General features: G+C 43.7%; 1 protein-coding gene across 3 annotated transcripts in view; it reads left to right on the plus strand.

Moving 5' to 3' along the window:
• HMCN1 (hemicentin 1) overlaps window positions 1-17,134 on the plus strand; it is a 280,560-nt gene that overhangs the window by 91,376 nt on the left and 172,050 nt on the right. For all 3 annotated transcript variants that reach the window (XM_060276655.1, XM_060276656.1, XM_060276657.1), the window contains exons 12-19: window positions 837-978; window positions 2,347-2,474; window positions 3,974-4,087; window positions 5,064-5,222; window positions 6,100-6,294; window positions 8,349-8,447; window positions 11,486-11,613; window positions 13,982-14,126. In XM_060276655.1, coding sequence (XP_060132638.1) covers window positions 837-978; window positions 2,347-2,474; window positions 3,974-4,087; window positions 5,064-5,222; window positions 6,100-6,294; window positions 8,349-8,447; window positions 11,486-11,613; window positions 13,982-14,126 — 1,110 coding nt within the window. The remainder of the gene's footprint in view (window positions 1-836; window positions 979-2,346; window positions 2,475-3,973; window positions 4,088-5,063; window positions 5,223-6,099; window positions 6,295-8,348; window positions 8,448-11,485; window positions 11,614-13,981; window positions 14,127-17,134) is intronic.

The raw sequence follows: 17,134 nt of genomic DNA on the forward strand, positions 1-17,134 counted from the left end.
AAGGTACTAATGGAAGGATTTTTTTTATTTTGTTTCAACTACGGCAGACCAACACGGCTACCTACCTGTAACTTAAACGTTGTTAAGTTTGCTTATTTTAGCTGTTAGCTTTGTTGATTCAGTTTGCTTATCAGTTCTTTGCTATTTTTATGATATGCTGATGTTTCCTGCAGCATGCACATAAAACTAATCTATTAAAGCACCAGAAGCAAGCTTCTGCATTTATACGCCAATGGTTTTGCAATATCATCATAGCAAAGTCCTTGTTTAGCAAGAAAGCTAACAATCTGCTGAAATGTGAAAAGAAATGGTGGAAAGCTGATACTCTGAGGTCTTTATTGTACGTTCCCAATGGAAAAGCCATTTGCAATTTAGGAAGCAGAATTCTTCCTAAAAGACTTGTTTATTTTGGCATTAGCGCCAACTAATTGTGGGGGGGACTCTCAACTGAATCTCAAGTTGCAAAGAATAGCTCAAGAAACAAAACACAATAATCCTATTGTGTTGTGTTTATGTGTTTGAGTTTTAAAGATGATGGTCCACCAGATAATGCCAATGTTGCAATGCTAGAGGACAAGTTTATACGCGTAAAAGCCCAGGCTCAAAACCTACAAATCATGCAGCACTGTGTGCTCTTTGGCCGATAAGGAGAATTTATTGAGGTAGCTTGAATACTGATCTGTCTCAGAGCTACTAATATGATAAAGCGATTCCTGGATTTGTACCACTTCAGAATGTTGATGAGAGGGGAGTCATGTAAAAACTCCCTCCCTACAGATGTCCAGTAGTAAGATAACATTTGAAATGCCATAATTATGTTTCATTTTATGTAACAGAACCACCCAAAGCTGTTGTCTCGCCCAGGAACCAGTCATTTACTGAAGGATCTGAGGTCTCCATTGGTTGTTCTGCAACTGGCTATCCAAAGCCAACAGTCGTGTGGACACACAACGATATGTTTCTCATGGGTTCCCACAGGTATGTGCATATCTTTTTACCCATATCCTTGCCTTCAGGGGTGTGTGTGTGGGGGGGGGGTGATCATGAAATATCCTTGACTCAAAATGTTGTGTTATGAAATCTGATGAACAAAGGCCCTTGTTTGATCCTACAGTCATCTTCCGAGGCCCTTATTTGTGTGCCCCCTCCCCGGGAGTTTCAGAGGTTGCCAACATGAGATCGGGCTTTTTCAGTGGCAGCCCCCACTTAGGGAATGCTCTGTCATCTTTCAGCATCTTTAATTTGAAGGGTGTTATTGTGCCCTCTTGTACTGTTCAGTTGGGTTGTGTCTTTTTTAACGACCCATTTATCATGACTACTTCTGTCATGTTGCATTTATGTGTTCTTTTCATGTTGCAAACCACCTTGAGAGCATGGTTTGAACTGTGTAAAGGCGTAGCATAAAGATAAAGTTACGTAGTTAGTGAGGTGGGATCTGTAAGGCCTGGCTTTTATCTGTATAGCCGTGTTTTTAGGTTTATTTTATTGGGCATCCTTAATCATTCTTAAAGTGGCATTGGTTCACTCCGTGAGCAATTAACAAATATAACAAATAAATAAATTCCCCTATTTCAGATAACGCTGGCCTGCCAAGAAGCACTGAATTACAGGAGGGGTGCTACCTGAATCACCTCTCTCTCCTTGTGTACTAGTGTTCCACTGGCACAAAGAGCACACTGGCACACTACGGGGATTTTCCAGAGACAGGGAAGCAGTTTAAATCATCCCCATGTTAATAGAAGTGTTGTTGTTTTTCTTTTTTGTCTGTGTGCAATAGGCTACCAGGTGATAGGGTGCTGTTCAGGGCTGGTTCTAAGGGAAGGCTGGGTGGCACAGGGCGCCCGGGGGGGGCATGCCGCAGAGCCGCGCGGCGCCCTGCGCCCGCCCACCAGCCGCAGCGAGAAACGGGGTGGGGTGGGGGGCGCTGGAGCGATCTCCGCACCACAGCGCCCGGGCGCCCGACATGCTTAAGACGGCCCTGGTGCTGTTGAAATAGGTCCTGTTGTGGTGTTTTCTGAGGTCTGGGCAAAAAGGAAACGAGACAGATTTAGAGGCTCCTTGTGGAGTCAATGTCTTCTTTTGTTAGCTGTGAAATGATGGTGGTGGTAGTTAACTAAATAGCAAATACGCTTAGCTTCCCCTCCAGAATGTTTTTATATTTTCTGAAGTGGCCTATTATAAAAGTAATCATATGTAAAATGAGAATGTGGGGGGGCACATGTTCTTTACCCATAGAACATCTGTGGAAGTCCCATCTTGCCATGATGCCCTGGCGTTTTAACTTTCATAATATCACAGTTGTCATAGTCACTTCCAGTTTCTGTGGATGCTTTTCTCCTCCCGCAGGTATAGGTTAAATCCTGAAGGCACCTTAACTATAAAAAAGGCAATCCACAAAGACGCAGGACTGTATGGCTGTTTGGCTAGTAATGCTGCCGGAACGGCCAAGGAGACGTCTACCCTCACTTACATTGGCAAGTATCATCAGAAACAAAATGTAGTTGGCTGCTTTCTGTGGGAATGTTGAGGGTGGCAGGAGAGAATATACTGTTTATTAACTTCACTAGCAAGTTCCTTCACTTGGCAGAGTAAATTCCCCTTCTTACGCAGCAGAAAGCTGGTCGCAAACTCGTGTGAGTTGCTTAAGGCAATAAGCAATTCAATCTGGCGTGTCCAGATTGAGATATATTCTAATATTCCTGGTAAGACCCCTTCTGAATCCCTCCTAAAAGAATAAAGACACCACAGGCAGAGGGCCTTCTTGGTAGTGGCACCAGCCCTGTGGAATGCCAGATGTCAAAGAGAACAACAACTACCAGACTTTTAGAAGACATCTGAAGGCAGCCCTGTTTAGGGAAGCTTTTAATGTTTTATGGACTACCGTATTTTAATATTTTGTTGGAAGCTGCCCAGAGTGGCTGGGGAAACCCAGCCAGATGGGCGGGGTATAAATAATTTATTATTATTATTATTATTATTATTATTATTATTATTATTATTATTGTTGTTGTTGTTGTTGTTACAAAAAGTAGTTGTACTTCCGATCAGGCAGAGCACAGTGTGATCCCTGAAGGCAGGCTTTAGGCTTAAAGTTACAAACATGTACAAACAGGTTTACCCTATTTGGGAGATGACCTGGGGAACTGCTGTAGCAGCCAGCAGTCCAGTCCAGGTGATGAAGGAAGCAGGCAGGACGGACGAACAGGAAGGTCGAAAAAGAGAAAGAGAGAGTAGCAGCGTGACTTGGCTTTTACCAGGTCTGGAAAGGTCACACTCACCCACTAGTCATATGCAAGGAAAGTTGCTCCAGGCCAGTTTTGACTGGCTGGACCAAACGTTCCCTTGCATGTCCACTCTAGCAAAACAAGGAATGTTGTACTTGACTGCTCCTGGTGGGTTACATCCCACACTTTCTTTAATACTTGCTAATCACAATCAGAATGTTGAAAGTGTGTGAATGTTGAAGATCAGTTTGTGAATATTTGAACATAAAAATAAGCCTATACTGAGTCAGATTAATGGTCTCCTATTGTTCATTTTGAGTGCCAATGTCTCTTCAAGACCGAGGTCTTTCCAAATTTGGTTACCTGAGATCTCTTTAAACAACAACAGCTCGAGAACTGCAACCTCCTAATGTTTACTGAGCCATTGCTCCTTGCCATTCATTCCTTTGCGAACACACACATATAAGAATCCATTAAACGTTTTGGATTCAGGTTAGATTCTACTGCCAAATCAGTGGAATGTGTGGACAAAAAAAAAGGAACTTCACCCAGTGCATAATTATTATGAAATAGTTTAGTATCAGATTTGAGACAGTGCACCCTCCCTCAGTTTGATATGCTGTCTAGACATTATAACGACTACATTTTGGAATAGTATTGCTAAGGATCAGGATATACCTTGCCCAGTTTGCCAAAGAAGTTGAGAAATAGTTTCATATTTTAGTGTCTCTTGCCTTGTTCCCCTGCAGAAGTTCCTAAACTGACGGTAGTCCAAAGTGAATTGCTGATTGCTCTTGGAGACACCACAGTAATGGAATGCAAAAGTACAGGAGTCCCACCTCCACAGGTTAAATGGTTTAAAGGTACTTCTCCCAAAGTGATCTTGTTTGGCTTAGCTTCTTTTAAAATATGTATATCTGCAGGAGTGGCTCCACCCCCATCGTCTAGCCCGGATACTGAGGTCTGGCTCCGAGGGCCTTTTGGCGGTTCCCTTGCTGCGAGAAGCCGTATTACAGGGAACCAGGCAGAGAGCCTTCTCAGTAGTGGCACCTGCCCTGTGGAATGCCCTCCCACCAGCTGTCAAAGAGAAAAATAACTACCAGACTTTTAGAAGACACCTGGAGGCAGCCCTGTTTAGGGAAGCTTTTAATGTTTAACAGACTATTGTATTTTAATATTCTGTTGGGAGCTGCCCAGAGTGGCTGGAGAAACCCAGCCAAATGGGTGGGGTATAAATAATAACAACAACTTCTTCTTCTTCTTCTTCTTCTTCTTCTTCTTCTTCTTCTTCTTCTTCTTCTTCTTCTTCTTCTTCTTCTTCTTCTTCTTCTTCTCCTTCTCCTTCTCCTCCTCCTCCTCCTCCTCCTCCTCCTCCTCCTCCTCCTCCTCCTCCTCCTTCTTCTCCTTCTCCTTTCCTTCTTCTTCATCATCAATTCCCCATGAGATAAAACTGTAGCACTTAAGACAGCTCGAAATGGATATCACGGACTTGCTAGCATGGATAGGCCATATTACTGTGAATGAAGTGTGAGATGAATCGGGGGCGAGAATCGAATCTATTTAAAATGCCACTTCAGCTGCTTATGGGGACGGACCCAAATTCAAAAGTTGTAAATATTGTAGTAAACGTTAGAGAACTACTGTTGCATCAAATAGTACTTCAGCGGTACACAACTCCTTGTTGTGTTCTATGTTCTTGCCATTATATTCATCTGGATGCTTGTAGTGAAGCAGTGACTTTTTGCTGTTTCAAAAAAGAAATGAAAAAGCTGTTTTGACTTATTGAAATGAGTCTAGGTTTTTAACTTCCCGCTCTTGTTCCTTTTTGCCTGGATCTAGGCGATTTAGAGTTGAGGGCATCCGACTTTCTTATTATTGACTTCCACCGGGGACTACTGAAGATTCAGGAAACGCAGGACTTGGATGCTGGCGACTATATGTGTGTTGCAACCAATATTGCAGGAAGCACATCTGGCAAAATAACCCTGGATGTTGGCTGTAAGCATAATGGCTTCAGAAAAGACACACACAAACTGTGCAAGATGATCTAAAATAAACTCATGAATATTGTTGATTACAGTATCATTCACATTGTTTGGGGCCCAATGAGATATGTGTGCGAGTGGAAAGGGGTTTCCCAATCTTGGGTGGGTGGCGGCTTCTAGTTTCTAAGTTTATTAGTATGTCATACTATCATTTATACCTGGAGTGAGGGACATTTTTGGTTCCCCAGGACAGATCCTAATCAGGACCAGCTTTGTGGTCCAAATTTGACAGGTGTTTGCAACATTGATGTCTTTTATTAATTTATGAGCAGAGAGCGATGTTTATGTTGCAAATTTACTGTATTGTATGTTGTTGGTTTTCTGTTTTTGTTTTTGTTTTGTTTGTTTTTTGTAGTTTTTGTCTGTTTTAAATTTGGAGGTTTAAGTACATATATGTTGGTATGGGAAATTGTTGTGTGATGGGCCAATGGCCGTAATAAATATCAATCAATCGACAGGTGGTTGGGGGCAATTCAGGTGCCAGTTGCCTGTCATCACAATCATGTAGAATCAGGTAGAATTTCATACGGTACTTTAGTTAAAATGTTTGTCCTCTCTGCTGCTCTGTTGACCCTGCTAACCAATAGGGGGATTTGACCTGAGAGCTAGTCAGGACTACCCAACAAGTTCATGACCAAGCATGGTTTTGAACCAGGGTCTTTCCTTTCCAGTAACATCTCATTAATAGGATCCCACTGAATGGCCCAGCTGTTGCACATTACAAGATAGCAAAGTGGAGTGCTTGGGTTGTCATTTCAAAATAAATACCGAAGCTATATTACCGTTACTGATTCTCTGATGTTTATTTCCCTGCATATCCCCCTCAACAGCTCCCCCAGTTTTCACACAAGAGCCCAGTGATGAATCTGTGGATATTGGCTCAAATGTGACATTGGCTTGCTATGTTCATGGTTACCCGGAACCAAAGGTGAAGTGGCAACGGCTGGACGGTGCCCCGCTTTTCTCAAGGCATCTTGCAGTTAGTTCCATCAGTCAACTCAGAACAGGCGGCCTTTCGTTTAACAGTAGGTAGACGTATACCTGTATATACATATACCTGTGTATGTAAAAGGCAAAGGAAAAAATAATGCACAATACGTAAATCGTTATTTAATGTAGGGTGCTTCCACACAGCAGTTTATGGTGGACCTGGTCACAGTGTCCATGGGATATTGTCCTTGTCAAGAATGCCATCTCATATTATTTTCCCATGTAATCTGGATTCACAATTTCTGTGGGAAACCCAATAAGTAACACAATAAAACCCAGAAACATTGCATCTGGATTAAAGTCAGAAATGAATATGGGTTAGCGCATTCACCATGAAGTTGTTACAGTAAGTGCCACACTTTTTAAAAAAAATAGGTGCAGGTACTGAATACCCTTGCGTACCTGCAGAAAGAAGCAGTGGCCTTAGCTGTTTCGTGGCAACCTCCACCTCTCACTTTATGGAGTGTGGAGCTTTAACTACCGTATTTTCCCATGTATAAGATGACCCCTATTTTGGGGGACTCCAAATTAAGGAAATGGGGGAGATTGTCCAGAGTTGTTAAGCTTTTTTTGGGGGGGGGGGGTCCCCACAGTTGTTGAGCTCGCACACCTCACCAAGGTCATCAGTCGTCTACCCACTCGCCGGAAGCAGCCACCAATCACAAGCCCAATTGATGCAGTAGCAGCCAGTCGCCAGCAGGCCTTGCCGCAGCCACCAATCACCCACCCAATCGCCGCTGAAAATCTCTTGCTTGTGGCTGCCACCAACCGCCCATCCCCCCCTCTGCACTATCCGTGTATAAGACGAACCTCAATTTTAAACATTTACTTATAACAAAAAAACAAAACCAAAAAACACCTCGCCTTATACATGGAAAAATATGGTAGTTGCTGTTTGAAGGGACTGAGTAGAATTTGGGTGGGTGGATGGAATCCCCTTGTTTCCCCACTGAGACTAATGAGATTGGCACTTGGAGGAGTGGCTGTCAGGGACTTGACTGAAGAGGAATTGTGGAGACCGACCCCCCCCCTCCTGCATTTCCCGGAGAAGAGGGAGACAGTATAGATTTAGAACAGTGGTTTGCAGAAGGTCATAGTTCAGACGCCGCAGAGGGCAGAAGCTGGGAAATATTGGGAGGGGAGCAGGAGGAAGAAGGAGCACCAGGGGAGAGACAGCTGGCATATTCACTCTCTTTGGAAAGCTTACCAGACCCGACCCGCCCCCCACCCCCCGGACCAGGCGTGCATTGAGAGTAGTAGAACAGAAAGCTCAGAGGCAGAAAGCACAAATCAGCCGGTGAAAGGCTGGCGTAGAATAGGAGGGACTGAGGGGGTGGGACTTTACTTGGAGCACCGCCGTTATCTAAGAGAGACCACATTCCTTTCTCTCTCTCTGTGAATATTGAATAAACTAATTGGTAAGAACTCTTCTTGTTTATCTGCTTCTTGGCATCCCACCATGGGAGGGATAGGATTCCCTGAAGCCTGACAGTGGCTGGGATTCATTGCTCGTGGAGCATTGAGTCTGGGCAGGTGAGGAAATGAGGGAGGAAAAACTAGAGACATAATGAGGCATTATTGGGTTAAGGGCACCCTTCAGGGACCTGCCAGTGCTTTATGCGTTTTTTGGGGGCAGGACTTGGGGGTATCCTTTAGGCCTGACATGCACATATTGGGTGAACACTAGATAGTGGGGTCTCAATACATGTGATGGGTTTATACCCAAGGCTCACCAAACAAGGAGGGGAGTCGCTTTCTCCCCCCCCCCCTTTCTGGAGACACACAGACTGCCCAGGGGACTGGAGGGATAGTTCCCTAACCAGAGTTAGAAAAAAATCCTCAGCTGTCTGTACTCTTGAATTTGGTTGCTTTGGTTAATTCAGAGTTCCACCATCCTGTTACATTTTTTAATAAATATAACCTTTCCCCCAAAGTTTGGTCTCATAAGTCTATATTGTGGATGTAGGGGCAATACAATACTTATGATACATTTGCACTTACTTATGTTTGTATATGAATATATTGGGTTTTTCCTGGAAAGTTAAGTGCTAATTCTGTTTTTTTAAAAAAACCTTTCATATAATTCTAGATTTGTGGGTCAGTGATGAGGGGACCTACATCTGTGAAGCTGAAAACCAGTTCGGGAAGATTGTCTCACGGCCAGCTACACTTACTGTCACGGGACTTGGTAATTAACTGAAAATATGGGATTTGTTATGGTTGGTTTACCTGACTTCAATCCATCTCTCTTCCTGTATCCAAAACAGAATAATATTTTTCTCCTGGGCCTTCTACATATAGGCTAGGTTTGCATGCAATGCTAAGCTTTGGTTAACGCAAGCCGTGGTTTAAATACCAATCACCAAGTGTGGTTTGTTTGTAGGTAACAAGTCATGGTTAAGCCCCACTGGGCTGTGTTCAGACTATCAAGTGAACCATGGTTTAATAAACTGTGGCTTAACATTACCAATGTGGGTTGAACGATGACTCTGAAACAGCACACATGGTAGCATCCACATTTGTGATAAATCCACAACAGATTTTACTTCTTAGTGATGAGTTGTTGGGAAAGCAGAGCAAAAATAGTGTCCTATCTAGATTTCTCTCCTGTCATCTCTCTGATGTTGAGGCACTTAACCAGAAAATTCCTACAAGTGTTTAAACACACACACACACACACACACACACACACACACACACACACACACACACAGATTCAAGTATAGCTAAATAAAATATCAAGATTAAACAAATACTATATCAAAAAGGTTAGTCCAGTGGTTCCCAACAGGTGGTCCGGGGACCCCCAGGGGTCCGCGAGCTATGCCAGAGGGGTCCGCAAGATGCTATTAGAATAAAAAATATATTAAATATATTTCGTATGATAACAGATTTTTTGTTTTGGCCGCTTCCTGCATGAGCAGAGTCTAGCGCAAAACTAGAATTAGATAGGGGCAGTAGTTCTGCTGTATGCCGTTAGGTGGCGCTTTACAAACACTACTGTTTTGCAAAGAGGCAGTGCGCGCATTTTACTAACGCTCACCTCCCCAATATGCTTTGCGCGCGTCGGCTTCATTTGTGCGCTACTGCGCAGGTACCCTGTCTTCTCCATTCCCCTCCCTCCTCCCTGGCGCGCGCTGCCTCTTTGCAAAACAGTAGTGTTTGTAAACAAAGCGTTGTTTTTCGCGGAAGCTACAGTTCGCGTAGTTAAAAATGGACCGTTGGTTAAAAAGTGGTTCATTAAAACGACAAAGGCCTACAGATGAAGAGGAAGAACTGTAAAAAACGTATAAATATAAAATATAAAAAGACTCTTAATTTGGCTCTCACTTTTTAATTTTAGGATTAGGAATTAATGGGGGTCCTTGTCACAATAGCGGCTCGATGAGGGGTCCTCGAGAAAATTTTGTTGGGAACCCCTGGGTTAGTCCAATTCATAAATTGAATAAAGTAGTGCTAAGTATTTACTCAGTCTGTTTGTAGGAAAGGTTGGTACCAATGTAGTTGAGCAATCATTTTCGTTCATAATAATTATACACACACACACACTGGTACCTTGGTTCCCAAACTTAATCCGTTCCAGAAGTCCATTCCAAAACCAAAGCGGTCCAAAACCAAGGCACGGTTTCCCATAGAAAGTAATGCAAAATGGATTAATCTGTTCCAGACTTTTAAAAACAACCCCTAAAACAGCAATTTAACATTAATTTTACTGTCTAACAAAACCATTGATCCATAAAATGAAAGCAATAATCAATGTACTGTACTATAAAATAAATAAGACAGTATTGTAGATGATTAAAATTAAAATTATTTTTTTTCTTACCTGCACTGATGATAGTCATTGTCTGGATGGGGGGCTTTTATCCATTTCTACAGTCACAGAATCAATCAATCAGTAGCCGAACTGGGTTCCATTTACAGAAACAAGTCACAAAAATGAAGTCACAAGTCACGAGTCCCATAAAACAAAGAGCAAGCCACAGTCACAAAAACGAAAAAGCCACACAAACAAAAATGCAATAAATAGCAAAAATGACGATGGGTGTGTGTGTGTGCAAATTAGCAGCGCAACAGTAAAAATGGAAGGTGGGAAGCTTTAATTATGATGGGGGGACGCAAATTAGCAGCGCAACAGTAAAAACGGAAGGCGGGAAGCTTTAATTACGATGGGGGGGGAACACAAATTAGCAGCGCAACAGTAAAAACGGAAGCTCAGGAGCATGTTCGGATTCTGAAGCAAAATTCGCAAACTGGAACACTGACTTCTGGGTTTGCAGCGTTCGATTTCCAAGTTGTTTGGGAACTGAACTGTTCAAAAACTGTATATATTTATATACAGTGGTACCTCTGGATACGTATCCTTCAGGATATGAATGTGGCAAACCCAGAAGTATTTTTCCGGGTTTCACTGCAGGCGCATGTGCAGAAGCGCTCTACGTGCTGTGCGCAGAAGCGGCACCTCCAGTTGCAAATTCCTTAGGATCTGACCGGAGCTCCGGAATGGATCCCTTGTGCAACTGGAGGTACCACTGTGTGTCTGTGTGTGTGTGTGGTATGTAGTATTTATGCCCTGCCTACTAACTGAGGATTTTGAGGCGTCTTATAATATGGAATAGGGACGCAGGTGGCGCTGTGGGTTAAAACACAGAGCCTAGGGCTTGCTGATCAGAAGGTCGAATCCCTGTGACGGGGTGAGCTCCCGTTGCTCGGTCCCAGCTCCTGCCAACCTAGCAGTTCGAAAGCACGTCGAAGTGCAAGTAGATAAATAGGTACCGCTCCAGCGGGAAGGTCAACGCCGTTTCCGTGTGCTGCTCTGGTTCGCCAGAAGTGGCTTTGTCATGCTGGCCACATGACCTGGAAGCTGTACGCCGGCTCCCTCGGCCAATAACGTGAGATGAGTGCGCAACCCCAGAGTCGGTCAGGACTGGACCTAGTGGTCAGGGGTCCCTTTACCTTTTATAATATGGAATAAGAATGAAAGATATCATAACACATCGCTGCAAAGCTTATCTTGGAATTAATTATTCCAATATATTGCAAATATAATAATATGGTGATCCAGAATAGTTCTTAAAATTAACAAATTTTGAGATAAGTACTATAGACCAGGATTCTTCTTAAAACACTGTTGGGATTCCTGCACCATCTGCACCAGAGCATTCTTCTTGCATTTTCATGGGAATGTGCACAATTATTGTTTCTTTTTTTAAATCTTTGGTACAGTTGCACCTCTAATTGGAATGAGCCCAGCAGCAGCTAACGTTATCGAAGGCCAGCAGCTTACTCTGTCATGTGTGCTGTTGGCAGGGAACCCTATCCCAGAGCGAAAGTGGATTAAAAATAGTATGGCGGTAAGAGCTTCTTTTATTACCAGTCTTTTGCTTACTGGAGCAGAGGGACTATCTCAGAAGGCATAAAATTATAGCAACCGATATGGCATAGCAGATTGCGAACTACGGCAACTTCACTCCTGCAGCCAGCTAGGAAAGTCGCTGGAAGAGTTCAGATGATTTGCATCATGGTTTAACAGATGGTTGACAGCTTTGAAACAAACCAGGATATAAGGGCAAAGTCATTCCAAGATCCATTTAAACCATTCTTTCCCAGTTCAGAGGAAATGGAAAACTATAGTTCATGGGAGACTTCCTGGCTTGTTTGCTGACTCACACAAAGGGAAAAGTGAAGGAGGCTGCAGGGGTTCCAGGTGTTTGTGTTTCCTTTTGGGAATGAGTCACAGTGGAGACTGTGATGTCCTTATTATTTATGGTTTATTTACACAACATTGTGTATACAGCACAGGTGACACTGTGGTCTAAGCCTCTTGGGCTTGCCAATTGGAATATTGGCAGTTCGAATCCCTGCGACGGGCTGAGCGCCCGTTGCTCAGCCCCAGCTCCTGCCAACCTAGCAGTTTGAAAGCACGCCAGTGCAAGTAGATAAATAGGTACCGCTGTGACGGGAAGGTAAACGGCATTTCTGTGCGCTCTGGTTTCTGTCACGGTGTCCCATTGCACCAGAAGCAGTTTAGCCATGCTGGCCACATGGCCCGGAAAGCTGTCTGTGGATAAACGCCGGGTCCCTTGGCCTGAAAGCGAGATGAGCGCCGCAACCCCATAGTCGCCTTTGATTGGACTTAACCGTCCAGGGGTCCTTTACCTTTTACCTTTTTTGTGTTTCCTCTTGGGAATGAGTCACAGTGGAGACTGATGTCCTGGAAGCAGTGCAGTGAAATACGGACACCTGACATTCCCCACAGCTGCATAAACAGCAGAGCAGTTCAGCTCGGAGGGGTGGCAGCAAAAAGGATGACAAGGTTGGGTTTAGTGGAGACAGCAGGAAGGATGGAGGGGGAACTTCAGGAGTGTTCCTGTAGAAAATGTCCATATTTGTCAGAGTTCTCTCCCTCCCTCCCTCCCTCCCTCCCCACACACACACGGTGAGTGGACCACAGAGATATGGGATCAGAAAGCCCAGTGATAAGCAGCAGGGGAAAGGATACTTGCACTGGGGAATGGCAGTCAAAATGTAGCTGTGCGGGAAGCACAGGTGAGATTAGATCAGACTAGAGCAAGAATGAGCAAACTGGATTTCTTGGTTCTGCTTTAAAGAGCAAGGAGGACCCTCCAGTCTTCCTTTGGCGTACGAGGTAAGAAATGTGGCTCCGGCGAATACTTTTTGCTACACCAGAAGATGTAGAACAGGCATAGGCAACCTTGGCCCTCCAGATGTTTTGGAACTACAACTCCCATGATCCCTGACCACTGGCCCTGTTAGCTAGGGATCATGGGAGTTGTAGTTCCAAAACATCTGGAGAGCCAAGGTTGCCTGTGCCTGATGTAGAAGGGATATGTTGAAAGGGAAATACACCTAAAATGCCTAAAATAGGTTTGGGTACCCAACTGCAGTATGGCCTGGTTTGATGGAGTTGTTTCCCGTTAAACTGCTTCCACGTGCAAACAAAGGGTTGTGTAAACTACGCTCTTGGCTTACGTGGGTGTATGTAACAGGCTGTTGGTGTCCCTTGAGAGTGAAATGCTGCAAAGAATAGCTATGTACAGGATTTTCAGCCCCTGTTGTTCTCTTTGGCATGTGTCGCAGATATGTTTCCCATGCCCAAGTCTTGCCCTAGCAGCATAGCTTCTTCCCCCTCCCCTCCATGTTCTTCAAAGAGAGGTGTTAATCCCCTTGGAAGGCAGAGCTTAACCTCCTCTAGTTACTAAGTAGGTGACAAATTCTGCACTCCAAGGGAAAAGCTCACAGAGGATTCTATTTGGGCAGCATTTGAAAATGCTGGAGAGAATAAAGTCTGCTGGGGACAACTTGGAATTTCCATTTTCCTCCCACTTTGAGGTCTTGCACTGTGACTCGATATTCTAGATAGTCACTTTTGTCTCCATTCCAGCAAATAAAAAAATATGACGCATTTTTTCCAGACCACACTCAGGGACACCATTTATGGTTGCAAGGATCCATTTGAAAGTATGGGAGAAATGCTTGGTTCAAATCTCAGAGGATAGTCAAGTGGTGGAGTTTGCCTTTGCCGTTCCCCATCCCTAGCGAAATCAAAATAATGCAAAAATTGCTGCCTGTGTCATGGAATTTGGGATGCTTTGGGGCAGTATTTTGATTGCATTCCCATTTTTTAAAACAAATTTTGGGATTTATTCTCAAGCTAAATCTTGAAGATGAATAAAATCTGGTCTGATTTCCCTTTCCCAGGTGGTCCAGAATCCCTATATCAGTGTTCGTAGTGATGGGAGTCTTCATCTTGAAAGGGTTCGGCCGCAGGATGCTGGAGATTACACCTGTATGGCAAGCAACGTGGCTGGGACAAACAACAAAACGACTGCTGTCAGCATCTTTGGTGAGAAAAATGTCCAGCGTTTCCCTAGGCTTTTAATGCCCTATAAAATTTTGAGCATACAATTGGCGTTGCTTATAAAAAACATATATGGGTCATCATAACCCACCTAGTAATTTTCTTTTTCTGAACCCATTAATGTCAAGGGGGCTTGCATGCTCTCTTCTGCATCAATACTCCTGCATCAATAGGAGTATAGCATCTAGATCAAAGGAAGTAATAGTACCACTGTATTCTGCTCTGGTCAGACCTCACCTGGATTACTGTGTCCAGTTCTGGGCACCACCGTTCAAGAAGGATACTGACAAGCTGGAACGTGTCCAGAAGAGGGCAACCAAAATGGTCAAAGGCCTGGAAATGATGCCTTATGAGGAACGGCTTAGGGAGCTGGGTATGTTTAGCCTGGAGAAGAGAAGGTTAAGGGGTGATATGATAGCCATGTTCAAATATATAAAAGGATGTCATATAGAGGAGGGAGAAAGGTTGTTTTCTGCTGCTCCAGAGAAGCGGACACGGAGCAATGGATTCAAACTACAAGAAAGAAGATTCCACCTAAACATTAGGAAGAACTTCCTGACAGTAAGAGCTGTTCGGCAGTGGAATTTGCTGCCAAGGAGTGTGGTGGAGTCTCCTTCTTTGGAGGTCTTTAAGCAGAGGCTTGACAGGCATATGTCAAGAATGCTTTGATGGTGTTTCCTGCTCGGCAGGGGGTTGGACTGGATGGCCCTTGTGGTCTCTTCCAACTCTACGATTCTATGATTCTCTTAATGCTGTGTTAGTAAGCTGCATAAAAATAGGAGCTGGGTGCCTCTTTGTTTGCAAAATTCCCCCTTTACCCAACTCTGGACTTTTGTTCCCTCAGTTGAATCTCTGCTTGCAGTTCTGCTTGTTTTCTTCCATTGTATGAAGAGACAAATAAATTGATCTTGAAATGACAAGAGGTTTGGGAGTGAGGGAAAAAGGTATCGCTTTGCTCCCCCCCCCCATATAAAATAGTAGCCCGTCCTTTTGTGGAAAACACTGCATTCAAGCAAATGCTGTTTTGGGTGAAAAGCTGCCTCTGCTTCCATCTACATGGTGCTTAGAGAATAACTTGCACCTAAATATTACTAAGACAAAGGAGATGGTGTTGGACTTCCGGAGGAAGAGAGGGGAACCTGCCCTGTTGTATATCGGGGGAGGGGGGGCTGTGTGGAGAGAATCTCCTCCTTTAAATTCCTGGGAGTTTACCTTAGTGAGGACCTCACTTGGAAAATCAACATAATTCAGAGTGGTCAGAAAGGCCCAACGGAGACTCCATTTCCTCAGGGTCTTGCGGAAGAATAATGATCAAACAACAATTAATGAACTCCTTTTACTGTTCCACAATAGAAAGTGTACTTCATATTGTATCACAGTGTGGTATGCTGGCTTGACAACCACGGACAGAAAGTCTCTACAGAGGGTGGTGAATTCAGCACATGATATCATGGGCTGTCCCTTGAGTCCGCTAGATGACATCGCAAGGGATCGTTGCCTTAGGAGAGCGAGAAAAATTCTAGGATGACTCACACCCCGGCCATCACCTCTTTAATCTTCTACCCTTGGGCAGGAGATATAGATGTATAATCAGCAGTACAAACAGGCTAAAAAATAGCTTCTATCCGTGGGCTGTCAGGCTGTTGAACAGAAATAACATAGCACAACTGACTTGCGAGGTGGTGTGTTGTGCGATAAGCACACAGAATGCAATGAGATTGAGTGTTTAGGGGGGAGGCTCATTTAATTTCATTGTACACAGGTTGTACATTGGCAATAAAGGTGTTGTTGTTGTTGTTGTTGTTGTTGTTGTTGTTGGTTGTTGAGATTGAGTGTTTAGGGGGGAGGCTCATTAATTTCATTGTACACAGGTTGTACATTGGCAATAAAGGTGTTGTTGTTCTTGTTCCTCTTCTTGTTGTAGTTGTGTTGTTGTTATTATTATTATTATTATTATTATTATTATTATACCTTCATGACTTGGTTAATTAGCTGGGTCAAGAAGCCCCTCTTATACAGAAGAGACCATCTCTTGCGGTTTGCATTTGTCTTTCCTAGAATCATTGTGGTGTACTTGCTTGTGCAAGGAGAGCAGCTGTGGAAGAGGATCTCCAGATCCCAGCCAAGTCTATTGGGAGATTTGAAAGACGGTCCAATTATAGGGGTGGTCGGGGCAGCAGAGCATGTGAACAGAACTGGTATCCCTTTTTAAGGAATGAGTATAAGAACCATCTACCACCACATGGCATCCAAATATCCCCCCCCACCACTGCACAAATGTTTTTAAGCATTGATGGTTTTTTGCAGACTCGCTTGCTTTATGGACAAAACAGAGACGCAAGTGGGAGTTCTCCAAATGTTGTCTAAGAGGGTAGATAATGGATAAAAACAAGCGGCATCCAGAGGGAGCTGGCATTTAGTAGAAATTATACATTTGGAAAAAGAACTAGGTATCTCATTTTTTAATGCTACCAAGAGGGACATGCCTGTTTGCAGAAGACAAGACAGAGGATTTGTTTTGTAAGAATCCTTCTGTGTCTCAGTGGCTTCAACTTTGTGTGAGGACATGGCTGTTGTATTCTTCATGAGCTGAAATTGCTTTTCCATGCAACTGAGAGAGGCACGTTTTAAGCTTTTGTTCTGCTTTAGAAAAGAGGCCTTGTGCAAGTTAGTATTCATTATTGCATTTTGCAAGCAAAGGTTATTTCTTCAGTAGCACTGTGAGGTTTTTATCACATTGTGAAGAACTAATGTTCCTCATCAAGAAGAATTGAGGAAAGTTGAGCCTCTGGTAGCCACTGAAATGATCAAAGTCTTATAAGGGAACAGAGATTTAGAGAAAGAATTGTGAGAGTAAGTGCAACCTCAACAAAAATGTGCATCATTTTGCCTCTTAGAGGATTTCGCATTGAGCGTTGGATTGAGGAGCTAGTGGCTGCCTGCCATAATGTCTACCTCCTAAACTGTAATGTAGGAGGGGCCTAAGTATGTAA

Source organism: Zootoca vivipara, chromosome 7, assembly GCF_963506605.1.
Source record: "Zootoca vivipara chromosome 7, rZooViv1.1, whole genome shotgun sequence".
Lineage (NCBI taxonomy): Eukaryota > Metazoa > Chordata > Lepidosauria > Squamata > Lacertidae > Zootoca > Zootoca vivipara.